The 14,928-nt window shown below is 41.7% G+C and overlaps 1 protein-coding gene across 1 annotated transcript in view; it reads left to right on the top strand.

The window, feature by feature from the left end:
* The window catches only part of LOC121962685 (bone morphogenetic protein receptor type-2-like), a 39,852-nt gene extending 25,191 nt beyond the window's left edge, over nt 1-14,661 (top strand). The window contains exons 7-13 of the mRNA XM_042512936.2: nt 4,453-4,567; nt 5,939-6,099; nt 6,938-7,085; nt 8,150-8,286; nt 9,695-9,867; nt 9,959-11,295; nt 12,802-14,661. Coding sequence (XP_042368870.1) covers nt 4,453-4,567; nt 5,939-6,099; nt 6,938-7,085; nt 8,150-8,286; nt 9,695-9,867; nt 9,959-11,295; nt 12,802-13,055 — 2,325 coding nt within the window. The 3' untranslated portion in view covers nt 13,056-14,661. The remainder of the gene's footprint in view (nt 1-4,452; nt 4,568-5,938; nt 6,100-6,937; nt 7,086-8,149; nt 8,287-9,694; nt 9,868-9,958; nt 11,296-12,801) is intronic.
* The last annotated feature ends 267 nt before the right edge of the window (nt 14,662-14,928 follow it).

The raw sequence follows: 14,928 nt of genomic DNA, 5'->3' as shown, positions 1-14,928 counted from the left end.
GAAAAATATGAGGCACTCACTGTGGCTGCTTGTTCCATGCATTCTCTCAGTGCCACGCGTGTGTGTTACGGGCGTTTTGAAATGAAGTTTCACTGCAGTTCTGCAGAGACAGAAAGAAGAGTTCAGTGGAGTAAATAAAACCACAGCAAAGCCAAAAAAGTCAGTCTCTAATATGTATGTTTTACACATTTTTCTGTTGATAAATGGGTTGAATATTTTTTGAATTAACTGTGTAATCTAGCAGTGGTGAACAAAGTAAAAAAGTCTATTACTTGAGTCAGAGTATAGATACTTCTGTCAGTTAAAGTACTGGAATACGTGCTTCTAAAAATACTTACGTATTACGTCTTTTTTTTTTTTTTAAATTAAAAAATAATATAAGTCAACACATTGGTAAAGCCACAGCTTAAGTGAAAAAACTAAAAATATTTCAAATAGTTTCCAAAAATTTTGCGGACAAATCCATTAAAAAGTAATTTGACCAAAAAAAACACAAAAACTGTGACTTTTACAAGCACAGACAAATTGGTTTTTTAAAAAAATCAGCTGGAATTATGTAAATGTTTGTTAGCTGTTAGTTTGTGCACAGTAAACAAAGAAAACACGTCAAACTATAGGAGTCATTCTGCATTTCTTTAAAAATGGACTTGAGGTATGGCCATAGAGAATCTCCATCTATCTATCTGAAAAGATTTTGGTTGTTAAATATAACTAAGACCAAAATCTGTAGGTGTCTTTCCAGAGAAAGCCTCGGAAGAAGTGAAAACTGCAATCTTAACAGTGACTCTTACAATTCTTCCGCAAATTGGACTCACTTCTTCTTTTTTTTTCCTGAAAATACTTACTGGTCAAAATTTAAGAACACAACAAATGACCAATAATAAGCTATACAACACAAGAAAAAGAGCAAAATGACAGCAGGACAAAGCCGAGGGAGAGATTTAGATCTAGATTTTTCAGCTGCTGACAATAAAAATAAATAATAATAATAATAATAATAATATTGGACGCCTTAACTCTGATCTCGTGAGCAGTGGACGACTCCAAGTAACGTCAAGAAACGTGAGAATCCAGATGCTTTCCGAGAGCTTGTCAGGCTTTTTTAAAATAGTGAAAATAAACTAGTCCCCATGAAACACCCTCAAGGACCCCAGTTTAAGAACCACTGGTCTAAAAAATGTTAGATAAGTGAAAAAAAGCCTTCCTCTGTCTACCAAGAGCCCAAGGTGACCAACAATCCAAAGATATTTCATCTGAAATTGTAGCAGCAATTCCCCACATCTGAGAAAAGATGAACTGAGTGACAGAAAATGAATTGCCGTCAATTTTGTTATCTTCTAATCTAGAAATCTTTTCAGCACCGAGAAGATTTGTATGAGTTTGTTGTGAATTATTAAGGCTCTGTTCACTCAAAAGGGTGAGTGGGTTAGCAGGGACTGTGGAGGTGATTGTTTTGCAGCTTTTCCTGCAGACAGATGAGTATACAGCAAGTGTAGCAAAAGAAAACTTTGACACTCTGACTGCTTCAGGCTGCCTCCAGGAACTCTATTTTAATGCAGATTCACCTTAAAATTGCATCTGTTTGCCGTCCAAGCCTTCGGCATCATAATCACAAGTCAACTGACCTCCAGCCAGCCTATGAAAGCAGCCTGTTTTGCACCGTAACCATTACGCCAAGACACGTTGTTGTGGAAACGTGGTGCAAGCCAGGACAGGAGCCTGCGACAGATAATGCATTCAAGTAAATGGTAATATAATTTATTTAAAATGAACAGATGTAATGTAATTTTATTTAGTTGCGGATGTGCGAATTGCCTTGCGATTGATTCGGAGAGAAAAGATGAAGCGAATGTGCATGTTTGTGCTGCAGGGCCAGACAAATAATGGATTATCAAGGCTGATGGAGATAATTGAGGAAGGAAAATAATAATAATAATAATAATAATAATATCCAATGTAATTTCTGCTTAACATTTTCACGGGGGTTTTTTGATATCTCCCAGAAGACATTATCATATCTTACAAATTCTAAAACCAGAACAGCACATTGCTTTCTCCTACAAAAATCTCATAAAGCAGGGAAATTGCGAGACTCTTGTAAAGTGGTGATAAAATATTCTGCGAGTCAGATTTATTGTGAAACTCTGGCCTCTCCACTGCGAGGTCAGAGCACTTTTTTTTTTTTCTTTTTTTTCAAAGCTCTAAATTATAAATGTGATGATAATCTTTGTGGAAAATGTCCGTCTTTGACCTTCTCTGGATTTATTGGTGGTGAGAACACTATGGGGTTTTGATTTAAAAATGTGTTTTTGTGCAGCTGAATGTGTGTGAGATGAACTCAGTAGCAAAGTCAGGGATATTGTGATGGGTCGTAATTGGGTTGCATAAAAGAGTAACATAAAAGGACGAAAAATGCTTTGTGAGGACGATAAACATTTCTTTGGTTCTGCCGCGTTTATTAAAAATAGAAGCGTAATGCTGAATTTTGGGATTACTCTCCTAGATCTATAAGATTAAAACAAGCCTCTAAGAGGGAGGTCCTAAATCATATATAAAGTCACCTAACAGGTTTATTGTATGCACATGACTCATACCGGTTGAGTCTGATTTGAGCGTAAACATAGCAGACACTCAAAAAATATTACTTCATGTTGTAACAAGTGCAAAAATAGATGTATGCATAATAAAAAAACAGTATAGCAGCTAACGATGTGTGCTCCATAAAGGGAAGAGTCATGGTTAATACAGGCCAGAATTGCAAATACTAAAGGCAGCAATGTTAACTCGCTATATTTTTTAACTGACAGCCAGCCAATGGCTTTTCACCTACTGCACAGTTAAGTCTGTTACAGCAAATTAAATACGGGAACAAACGCCGTCCTATCAATCACTGATTGGGTCAGACGTGACTTTAGTTTAGGCTGACAGGCGGGCTCATTTGCTGCAAAGAGGTCACATATCGGGCTATAAATCACCTGGGCTGGAAATGGTTTAGAGCTGCCAGGGGCTCTGGGAGCAGGTAAACCAGGCTCAGCACGCTGAGGATAAAATCGCTGACTATGTTTGCATGCCTCTAAATGAATCTGAATTTGATACAGGTCGTGTTAACACCACATTCAGTTTGGATACTCAAAATTAGACCTTTTTTTTCCAAATGAAGCATTTTCTGATTAAGATTTATAGGACGTGACGATGGTTTTTTTTTTCAGATTTTAGGAGCATTCTTTGGACACGTGCAGCCGACGGCACATGCAAAATATGCAACTCAGCTGCAGGTTTCCCCACAGTTTGCGACGCATGGCCTCGCGCCTGTTTAGGGTCAGCTCTGTGTGTTGTACACAGATCAGCCGGTCAGCAGTCTGCAGGGCTAGATAGAGACGCACGCTCAAAAGAAAAGTCCACATTTCTGGTTAGGACAAGAAACACAAATACTTGAAAACACTATGAAAAAACTTGGATACTAAGACGTTTTGGTATTGTTTAAATACCGCAATGCCTACCTTTTCATGAAAGTGAAAGACGGAGGCTGTGTTTGCATGATTTAACAAGTCCGCCCACCATTGGAAAACTTTTTTAAAAATCCTATTTTGATGCTTTTTCATGATAAATTACATGCGAGGGCACGTTCATCGGAGTATGCATGGCATGCAAATGAGAATATTAGTGGATTATTCATTTTCATCAGCCATGGAAACAGCTTAGAAGAAATTATGTCCTTTTCAGCATTTGGGGCAAAAATTGGAATATTTTGTGCGTGTAAATGTAATCGTCCTAATCGCAAAACTTTTTGGAGTTTTGGAGAGTGAGCTCACCTCTGGCTGGCATTAAGAATAATGGAGAATTTCTAGACTGTTTAGCCTTTATAAAAAGAGACTGAGAAATAAAAAGGTATGATCGTAATAACTTTGCTAAAATAAAGTTTATGGTGGCTTTTGCACAGTATTGTAGCGTAGTTAGTTATTTTTCTTATAAATTTCTTATAAATAAAATTTGATATCAGTTGTCGCCTGCTGTCTAAGTGTGCCCTCCGCTGTCACCTTCCGAGTTAATGCTTATTTAATTCATACATTTTAATAAGTCGTCCATCTTTTAAATGGGTGGCAGCTGCACAAAATTGGGCGCCGCAGGCCCACCTGTCCTTATGCATATGGCTGAACACACACACGCTGTTTGTTGACTGAAACACCACGTCAGCATTTCTTTTTTCTTTTATCGATTTTGTTTTTCACTCTCATCCGTGTGCCTTGTCTGTGAGATCTTTTTAAGTGACAGGAGTGGCTGATATTTTTTTTTTTCTGAATTCTCTCTCCATCTCTCTCCTGTTTGTCTGTCTCATCTCCCTTGTTTACCTTCCTCGTGCATCTCTATTTTGGTCTGCCGTTGTCCCTCCTTTGACGCTGACTCTCTGCGCCCTCTCTCCTTCCCTGTCCCCTTTCCTCGTGTCCTCCTCAGGGCTCTCTGAGTCGCTACCTGAGCGTCCAGACCAACGATTGGGTCAGCAGCTGCCGGCTTGCTCACTCTGTCACCCGGGGCCTGGCGTACCTGCACACGGAGCTCTTCAAAGGAGGTGAACTGGAGGACACACACACACACACACACACACACACACACACACACACACACACACACACACACAGAATTAATTACATAACTGCTCGCAGTTTACTCAGACTCAAGTTCCAAGGCTGCTGCTTCCATCTGTTACTGAAACACACACCAAGAATTGTGATGGAAAAACGGGAAAGCCTCCGTGTGTGTGTGTGTGTGTGTGTGTTGCCCTGTTGGTTTAGATTGTGTAGCGAGGCTTTAGAGTGCTGTGTGTTTGTGTGTGTCACGCCCTTTAGTTTGTCTCACTGCCTAGCAGTTGAGCCTTCTTAGGCCCTGCACACTGCGGCTCCACGTGGGTCTGTTTGGCTTGGAGCGCTTTGCATCCCTGCATTTTGACAAACACACACGTACACTGTGCGTGCACGCCCAGTCGAGGGTATTTATAGACTGGCCTCCAGCTAGCCTCAGAGAGTGTAAAAAAAAATGGAGAGAGATAGAGAGAGAGGGACGAAGTAGGGGGGAAGGAAGGCGGATGAAAGATAAGGATTCAGATGACATGTGAATATCCCCGTGGCTCGATGAAATCAGTCTTTTGAGGCAGAAGTGACAACTGAACTAAGACTCTTTTTTTTTTTTTTTTTCCCATCACCAAACCTCAGCCTCAGCGCTCACGCTCGGCCCTCCTCCTTTCCTCTTCATCAGCACGGATACACATCAAACGGTCCTAGAAGCGAGGGGCGAAGAAAGTGCACTTGAAGTTGTGTGTGAAGTAAAAGAATAGAAGTTATTCTGTTTGTGCAAGCATGTGATGAACACAAGCGGGGGCGTCCGTCTCCCTGAGTCGAAAAGCGATCAGCGGAGCGTTGAAGTGACAGAAGAGACGGAGAGGGCTGGTGTTTGTGTGTAGCTGCTAACAGCAGAATCTCTCAGGCTTTGGTACAGTCGTCATCCTCCCCCACTCCTCCTGCACATCAACAGCAGGCAGCAGATAACTGTGGCGGCCGCCCTCTGCCTCGCTGCACCCTCTGCTGGACGGTCAGGCGCTGCAGGCTCAGGCTACTCTCTGATATGGTCTTAATCCCATTGTTGTAGATTAGATTAGTGGGTTTAGCTGTCTGTTGACAGTGCAGCTTGCTTTGGCGAACAATGAGTAATGAGGGTAAAAAGAAAGCTATACGGAAGGATTTTCTGGATTTTAACATTCATTTGCAAATACCGCAAAATTGTGCCAGAGAATATTGTACGTGTGAGGCAAACGTTTTGGGAGCGCTGTTGCAGGCTTACATTTTAAATCAAAGACAAATGAGGCCCAATCCTTTTTGTCTCGTATCTTCCGCTGATTTTCTTTGTCATTATTTTTTTCTCCCCCCTTTTTTTTTCATCCGTCAAGACTTGTACAAGCCGGCGGTTTCCCACAGGGACCTGAACAGCCGCAATGTTCTCGTCAAGGCTGACGGAACGTGTGTCATCATCGATTTCGGCCTGTCAATGAAGCTGACGGGAAACAGGCCGGCGCGTCATGGGGAGGAGGAAAACGCTGCTATAAGTGAGGTGAGTGTTCAGGAGCTTTTAGAATCTCGACCTGAATTCGGTGCGATGGAAGATAATCGGGAGAATACAGGGTTTCCACACACTTTCGTGGACAACATTTCAAAACTTTTCCATGACTTTCCAAAACATACGCTGCATTACATGAAAGATTATCCATGGAAGATTGCTATAACAATTTCAGCACACAAAACAAAAATTCCATGACTTTTCCAAAGCTTCAAATGATTGACATTCATCTTCTTGTGCTGCAATTTCAACGCCTTTCACGGGAGTTTTTAGCCTTGAACGAATTGGTTTGATTTCTTTCGAAACATGAAAAAAAGGCAATGAGCAACTTGACAAGAAATATGCTGCAAATCGCAAGAATTTAGCAGTTCTAGAAAAATCCATTAAAAAAGCAAGGGAAAATGTTGAGAAAAACTATATTTAGAATTGTCATTATTGTAATTTTTAGAAAATATTTAATAGAATTATTACCTTTTAAACACTTTTTTCGTGTAATTTCCTTTTTTTTTAACTTTCTTTTTTTGCTTATGTTTAGGTAACTTTCTCACACTTTTTACTAATTTGTTACAAATTCAAATCAATCCAGTTTACTCAGGTTTAAAGGGTTGAAAATTCCATGAATTTTCCAAAACTTTCGATCATTTTGACTTATTCCATGACTTTTTAGGTCTGAAAAAATATGTTCCATGACTTTTCCAGGTTTTTCATGACTGTGGGAATCCTGTATATGATTTGGACAATTACCACTGACATAATTCCTCACCTTGTCTCCCTTTTTCTTTATTTCCTTCCTGTCTCCTCTTTTCTCGTGACCCACCCCTCTGTGAACCAGGTGGGGACGATCCGCTACATGGCTCCAGAGGTCCTGGAGGGCGCGGTGAACCTGAGGGACTGTGAGTCGGCACTGAAGCAGGTGGATATGTACGCGCTGGGCCTGATCTACTGGGAGACCTTCATGAGATGCACTGACCTTTTCCCTGGTGAGACACACAGACGGACAAACAGACACACAGACAGATGAGAGGAGGACTGTGTGAAGAGAGACAAAAAGACACATATTGTTGTAGTGTTGTTTTAAACCTTCAAACCATCATTAATACTGAGCCATCTCACACTACACTCAGCAAAAAGCCATCAAATACCAGCAGTGGAATGGAACTTAGTGCATTTACTCAAGTACTGTGATTAAGTATAAATTTGAGGTACTTGTACTTTACTTGAGTATTTTCTTTTCATGCTGCATTGTGCTTTTATTCCACTACATTTCAGAGGGAAATACTGCACTTTTTACTTCACAACTGAACTCTCTAGTTACTTTAAAAAATTTAGAAAATAAATAAATAAATAAATAAAAAATTTTGCTTTGAAAACATAAGAAGGATTTATAAAATATTTGCAATATTTTTTTTTTTTTTTTTTAGAATTTTGAGTTGTTTTTCCCCCCTTGTTTTTAGAATTGAATTTTTCGAATTTATTTTGAAGTTTTGGGTGGGGTTTTTTTCTTCTATTTTTTATAATTTGGTGTTTTTTGGATCTTTTTTTCTTTTTATATATATTATTATATATATATATATAAAATATATATATATATATTTCTTTTTGTCTTTTTATTTATTTTCTGGATACAATTTTAAGTTGTTTGGATGTTTTTTTTCTTTTTTAATCGTTTCGATTTGGGGTTTGTTTTTTTTTTTAATAATTAAGTTTGTTTAAATGTTTTTTTTTCTTGAATATTTTTCTGCACTGGGCACTTTTACTTTTAAATACTTATGGTGCATTTTCCTAAGTATACTTAATCACGTCGCATATTATTTTCAGTGCAGGAGTTAAACTTGTAACAGAGTACTTTCACAGGCTGGTAGTAGTACTTTTACTTAAGTAAAGGATCTGAATACTTCTCTGACCCGTCAAAAACACATTAATCACATTAGGATGCAGGCACAGAATCTGTCATTGAAGACAACATATTCATAAGCTTAATGAATATTTCTGCTACACGAAAAATATCCAAGACACATCGTTGCTCTTCCTGTCCTACCTCTAGGAGAGTCCGTGCCAGAGTACCAGATGGCCTTCCAGGCGGAGGCAGGAAACCACCCGACATTTGAGGACATGCAGGTCCTGGTATCCAGGGAGAAGCAGCGGCCCAAATTCCCCGAGGCCTGGAAAGAGAACAGTTTGGTACGTTTCTAATACACCGTCAGCAGAGTGTGAAATATGTCACATTATCTTGAAGTGTTTCACCTTTATTATATAGAGAACATGGCAGGAAAAGAGAGGTAAAATATGCAATGAGCACACCTGGCGGGTTTCAGATTTTAAACGCAGTGGCTACATGATGTGTATCTTAATACAAAGCGATTAGGACAACAACTTAAGGAAAAATCCAGAAGATAAACCTTATTTTGCTCATTTCTAGGCCTTGAAAAGCATGGGAGATTTTTAAAATGTTTCCAAAAAGAATCATTTAAACATCTTTTTGGCGGCTGCGATCGTTCCTCCTGCCCATACAGACTGCAAAGACAAAATCCACAGTTTTTGTTCTGTGGTGACGCAACAGTCGGCCTTCGTCGCCACTTCTAGTTCTTAAATGTCAGTTTGGCGCGTCTGGGTGCTGAGACAAATCAACTGGGTACCCTCCAAAGTTTGTCTTTTCAGCTCGAAAAGTCTCCTTTGCGTTTCCTTGAACCGTGTTTACTTGAGAATCTGCGGTGGCGAGACAGCGACACAGAGTTTGGCACAAACATGACTAACTAACATACACTTTTCAAGACAAGAACACTAGTTTTTGCAGAACAGGAATGTATTTCTACACAGAACAACGGCTGAGTTTTGTCCTCCATCACTTACATTGAAATTGACCTATAAATGATCTCTTTGCACCTGGTTTGAAAAGGACGAACAATTATAGTGAACAGTGACTCTGTCAGTCTACACACTGCACAATGGGTGTGTGAGAATTGTTTTATTAATATATTCTACTAACCTTAAAATGCTGAGGTGGTATGGGCCCTCCTGTGGCTCAGGAGTTAAGACTTGACCATTAACAGAAACACTGAGTCCTGCCAGGGACCTTTACTGCATCTGTCTTTCCCTCCTCTGTCTTAAAACAATACTGACGGCACATATTGACATAAAACAGTTATTGGTCACTGTAATTGTTCCTCCTGTCCACACGGGCTGTAAAGAGATCCCCTCTTAAACTGAACCCCTTAACGCTTCCCTCGGCAAAAGAGAAAAGGGACAAAATCCAGAATAGGTTTCCATAGTGATCAGTGTTTTTGTTTTTAATATTCTATCCAACATTTTTTTCTTACTTAAAAAATGTCAGCAAATCAAGTGACACATAAATGATGATAATAATAATTAGAACTCGCATAAATAAAAATACAGCAATTCCAGAAAACATAAAACAAATAAACAGAAACATATGCATACAAAACAAATCCGTGTTTATTCATTACCACCATCTACTCTGATCTAGCACCCAAAAAGTATGCGAGTGAGTCGCGTGCACGTCATGTGTGATCCACCGCGTCAGTGTTTATTTTTCTCATATTGCTAAATACTCAAACTGCGTCTCCCCCAGGCGGTTCGCTCTTTGAAAGAGACGATGGAGGACTGTTGGGACCAGGACGCAGAGGCCCGACTCACGGCACAGTGCGCTGAGGAACGGCTGGCAGAGCTGCTCCTCATATGGGACCGCTCCAAATCTGTCAGCCCGACACTGAACCCCATGTCCACCACGCTGCACAACGAGAGGTAGGCGGCTACACGTGACCGTCACTATCGCTGCGATTCGTCTTTTAAAATGTGTTTTAACATTTTCTGCGCTCTAAATGTTTCCTTCCAGAAATCGTATGACGCCAAAGTCTGGCCCGTACACAGACCACCCTTCCACTTACATTGAAGAGCACGAGGGTGTAGCCAAGAACACGCAGTCTGACACCACTGGCTCCGTCAGTGGTCGAGCCGGGCCCGGGACCGGAGAGAGGAACAGGAATTCCATCAACCAGGAGCGCCAGCAGCAAGCCAACGCCCGCCTGCCCAGCCCGGAGGGCAGCAGCACCAGTATGGGCCTGAGAGGCAGCCCCTCAGCCTCCACTACAACCACCACTATTATCTCTGACTCTGAGGGCCCAGCAGGGACCGCCACAGTCCCTGTCTGCCTCCACCTGACCCAGGAAGACCTGGAAACCACCAAGCTTGACCCTAAAGAGGTAGACAAGAACCTAAAGGAGAGCTCAGACGAGAACCTGATGGAGCACTCGCAGAAGCAGTTCTGCTCTCCAGATCCGCTGAGCCCCGGCAGCTCCAGCCTCCTGTACCCCCTCATCAAGATGGCCAGCGAGGCCGCGGGCACGTCAGACCCCGCTGCCCCCATGCCCACCACCATCTTCCCCCTGCCCAAGCAGCAGAACCTGCCCAAGAGGCCGTCCAGTCTGCCCCTGCGCACCAAGCCCACCAAGAAGGAGTCCTCGTCTTCGCTCAGGTTCAAGTTTGGACGCTCGGGAAAGTCCAACCTGCGACAGGTGGAGGGGACAAAGATGAACATTGGTGCAGTAACGGGCACAAATACAGTGGTAGAGGCCCATCGGGGCACAGGCACAAACAACACGCCCACTCTACGAGACACGCACGTCAACGGTAGCGTTAATGGCGCCGTCAACGGTCACGCCAGTGCCGGGATCTCGTCCATGGCTGCAGGCGGAGCTACAGGTTTCGGAGGATCCAGCATAACTCAAAACGGGTCCGCAGCCTTGAGGTCGGACGACAGCCGGCTGAGCCTCGGCGTCATCACAGCCAGCCCCGACGAACACGAGCCGCTCCTGAGCCGCGAGCGAGAGCAGCCTGACCCGAGGGACACGTCGTCGAGCGTCGCAGCTCTCCGCTCAGCCCGACCCAACACGAACAACAACAACAGCAACACCGGCCACGGCCAGGGGGACGGGGAGAGCGGAGGAGAGAGCGACGGAGGAGAGGAGGAGGGGAGCGGGGAGGGAGGAAGCAGGGAAACCACGGGGCCCTCGGGAGAAAGCTCGGGCGCGGGGTCTGGCGTCGCTGTCCCCCAGGGGGAAGCTCCAGTTACCATGAGAGGGGAGGCCCTGCTCAGGCAGCCCAGAGCCCGCAGGCCTGAGAGACCCAACTCCCTGGACCTGTCCTTCACAACACAGGATCTGGCCTCACTAGGTGATTTCACACAGCAGTCACTGTCGCGTCCAGAGCATTTAAGAGTTTACCGACAAAAACCGGAGCTCTGTGGCTTCATAAGATTTATCAGACTCTGATATACAAAATACCTTTTAGTGGGATGCATTCACAATGTGCACATCGGATTTTTTTGGCAATAACAACAAAAATACAGTAGGGATTCGTGCTAATATCGGCACGTCATCGGTATTGGCAGATATTGGCTTTAAAATGAGATATCAGAAATGGCCAACATGATTTCTGCCAATATCACAAACTGATTTTTTAAAAGTGAACACATACAAAACAAGTGGCAGCATTTTTCTTATATTGCACAATGAATATATATTGCATACACTGAAAAGTATGTATTTCATGTCTCCATCTGCTGGTGGGTTATCACAGTAACAGTATGCATAATATGATGTTCATTCCGCTGCAGAAGAGACTTAATGATCACTTAAATTAGGTGTTAAAAAAGTGGAAATATCAATATCACATACCGGCTATTGTCGGATATTGGCAGAAAATGCAATACTGTACATTCCTAAAATATAGATTTGTCCTTTAAAGTATTTTGCAAGATGCAAATCCTTACATTGGGGACATCTGAATCTACAATTGTTTGGCATTTTTTAAAGATAAATTATTCAAAACAATGTGGTCCATTATTAAAATATTCCTTTTTTTATTTAACCGACTAACCTACTTAACTATTAAGTTAAACATTTGGTTCAAATGTTTTTATTGTCACATAAATGCAGCTTTTTTGGTCAAGTTCAAAGGTTGGATGATCTACTTAAAATGCCATAAATAAGTAAATAAATACAACTTTCACAAGAAAAACATATATTATTATAAAAGTATTTAGTTAGCCTTGAAAAAAATGTTATTTGTAAATTATCGTTTCATTGGATGTGGTAAATGTGTTGGTTTCTTTATCCTTTTCTGCATGATTTTTATTCATTAATTATTACCAGATATTTTGAGATTTTACAAAGCAAGGTCAGAAAAAAAATTAATAAAATCCGCTTTTTTTAAGCACTTTTTAAGCCTTTTGACAGATCAATTTCAGTCACAACACAAATTATTTTAGATTAATATATTCAGTGCCTTTTGAGATTTCTTTTTAAGGATCCAAAGGAACCCTGACTGCAGTGAGAGGCGGCAGGATTATCAAAAAAACATTTTCGTTGTTCATTTTTTTAATAATATGCAAGACTCCAAATCTCTAGATGTTACTCAGCTCATGCACGCAGCGATGCTGCTCTAATGTGTTAACACGATGCTGGGGAGAAGAAAAAAAAAAAAAAGGTTCCACAATGCACTTGTGCGGCCCCGCGGGTAAACTGAATTGCTCGAGTGGCATTTTAATAAACGGTAATGCTAAAGCGACCTTTTCAAGGGCACGTAGTCCTGCGTGGACGCTGATAGGACGCAGTTATTGAAAATGTTCGTGTGCCGTGGTGTTGCTGGGACTAACCGGGGTTCCTTCCTGTTTTCCAGGGGACGGTTTGGTACAGCCAGACGGAGCCTTGGGGACCGGAGACAAGATCAAGAAGCGCGTCAAAACGCCTTATTCGCTTAAAAAGTGGCGACCCTCCACCTGGGTCATCTCCACAGACACCAGGGGGCCTGAGGTGAACAACAACGGCTCCTCCCGCGGGCCAGGTCACAGTCAGAACCGGCCTAAATCCAGTTCGGCCATCTACCTGCGGGGTGGGAGCTTGGCGAGCGAGCCCAGCGACACGCACGTGTGAACTCAGACCCCTTTGACAAGACTGGATAAAAAAAAAATAAGCAGAGCACGTTTGGTTTCTGTCGGTCGAGTTCTCTGCTCGAAATCAGCAAGAGGAAGCTATGGAGTGTCACGTGAACAAACAGTGGAGTCTGATCGTGTACAGTAATTAGGCCTGTCTCACTCCTGTGTGTTTTCTGATGACGGCATTGCTTTAAATGGAATCCAGCTATGCAGCATTCTCATCCGCTTCTGTTTTGCGCGTTTTATTAATCCTCCCTTTGTCTTTTTCTTTTCATCCTCATGAACATAGCAATCTTTTCAATGGATTTCTTTCTCTCTGTGTGCACTTTGAACCGACTAAAACCAGTGTTTTGAAGTCCTGTCTGTTGCGACCACAACGAGAAGTGGTCTCTAAACTTTAAAAAAAAAAAAAAGGCGATGAAAAACAATCAACACTATGAGCGTTCTCCGTCTCGCGCTTTGCTGTATCGAGCAACGTTCGCGAGTAGGCTCTGTAAAAGAATCGACGGTCTTAAAAGACAGAACAAACTAATATAATTTTTTTTTTTTTTAAATTCCTCGATTTGTATGCAATACCAATTTTTATCTTTTTCGACTGTATCCATTTTTTTTGTATCATCATTTTTAATTGTGCAATAGGATGTAGCTTTTAGATGCTTTTGATGTTTTTATCGCTTCCATCATTTTCGGTCATCGTTTTGTCCCGTCGTTACTTTGATATGTTAATCTCTGTTGCACTTATGACTTGTCACAATCGTTTTTGTAAACAATCCATCGTACACTATCACCCCGAGTCAAGAGGAGAAAAATGGATGACAATCCTCCTCTCGTTCCCTCTTCTCTGAACTATTTTTAGGGGGGCACAAACACTAACAATCAATCCCAGCTGACTGGAAAAGTGGGGTTTTTTTGTGGAACTCCTCTGCTTGCACAATTACACCAGGAATGGCTCACACTTTGGGGTCTTTTAACACTACAATCACCAGAATCTAATCTACGGAGGGATCTGTTACAGTCACTCACTGTACCACTATCGCCTGATCTCACTGTGGACTGTTTTAGCTATCTGTCTCTGACTGAAAGACCACAAACACCAGAACGCCCAGATTCTTCTATTTGAACTCTGTCGGAAATCAGAAACTAGTCTAAAAAGAAACCAAACCCCTCTGAAGCACGCTGGATATTATTTCTGCTTCTCGTTGTCTCATCCTTTTGATGTTTGAATGACTGATTTCTGTGTGTGTGAGCGTGCACGTGTTGTGTTCCTTTACGTCGGCGAGCATTAGAATTGTCGGGGGGGCCTAGCGCTGTACAGGCGTGCTGAAATGTCATTGTACTCATTCTGTATTTTCAGCGCTGCTTCAGGGCATATTAAAATCTCATTTATGTTTTTGTAATCTGTAATTTGTATGGAGAAAAAAAAACATACGTATGTGTATTGCATTGATATTTGCATCATTTTTATGGAATTCTGTTTTGCATTCAATGGACATGGCCTTTGATTCCATTGCTATGCATCTGCTCGGTACAGTTTCTGTAAACATTTTCAAGTCAATATGGAAGAAAAAAACTCAATAAATGTATGAAATAATTGTTGGTTATAATCTGTTAAGGACATGTCTCATTCGGGCGTTTTAATTCTGAAAGCACCGCAGCAGGAACAAAATAGCAGTTGCAAATTTATAAAGACGTTGATCATTTCTACCAGCACGGTAGCGATTTTTCACAGCAGACATTTAGACCTGGCGTAGCTGGTAAAGCACAGGTGTTACTAATTACATTAATAATGCTGCAGTTGTATTCAAATACTCATATGACTGAAAGCAAAGCAGCTAAACGAAACTCTGCCTATTAAATTTATCGCTTACACC

The sequence above is a fragment of the Plectropomus leopardus genome, chromosome 24, assembly GCF_026936395.1.
Source record: "Plectropomus leopardus strain MGB_pleo_1.0 chromosome 24, ASM2693639v1, whole genome shotgun sequence".
NCBI lineage: Eukaryota > Metazoa > Chordata > Actinopteri > Perciformes > Serranidae > Plectropomus > Plectropomus leopardus.
This window is presented reverse-complemented; position numbering and strand designations above follow the sequence as displayed.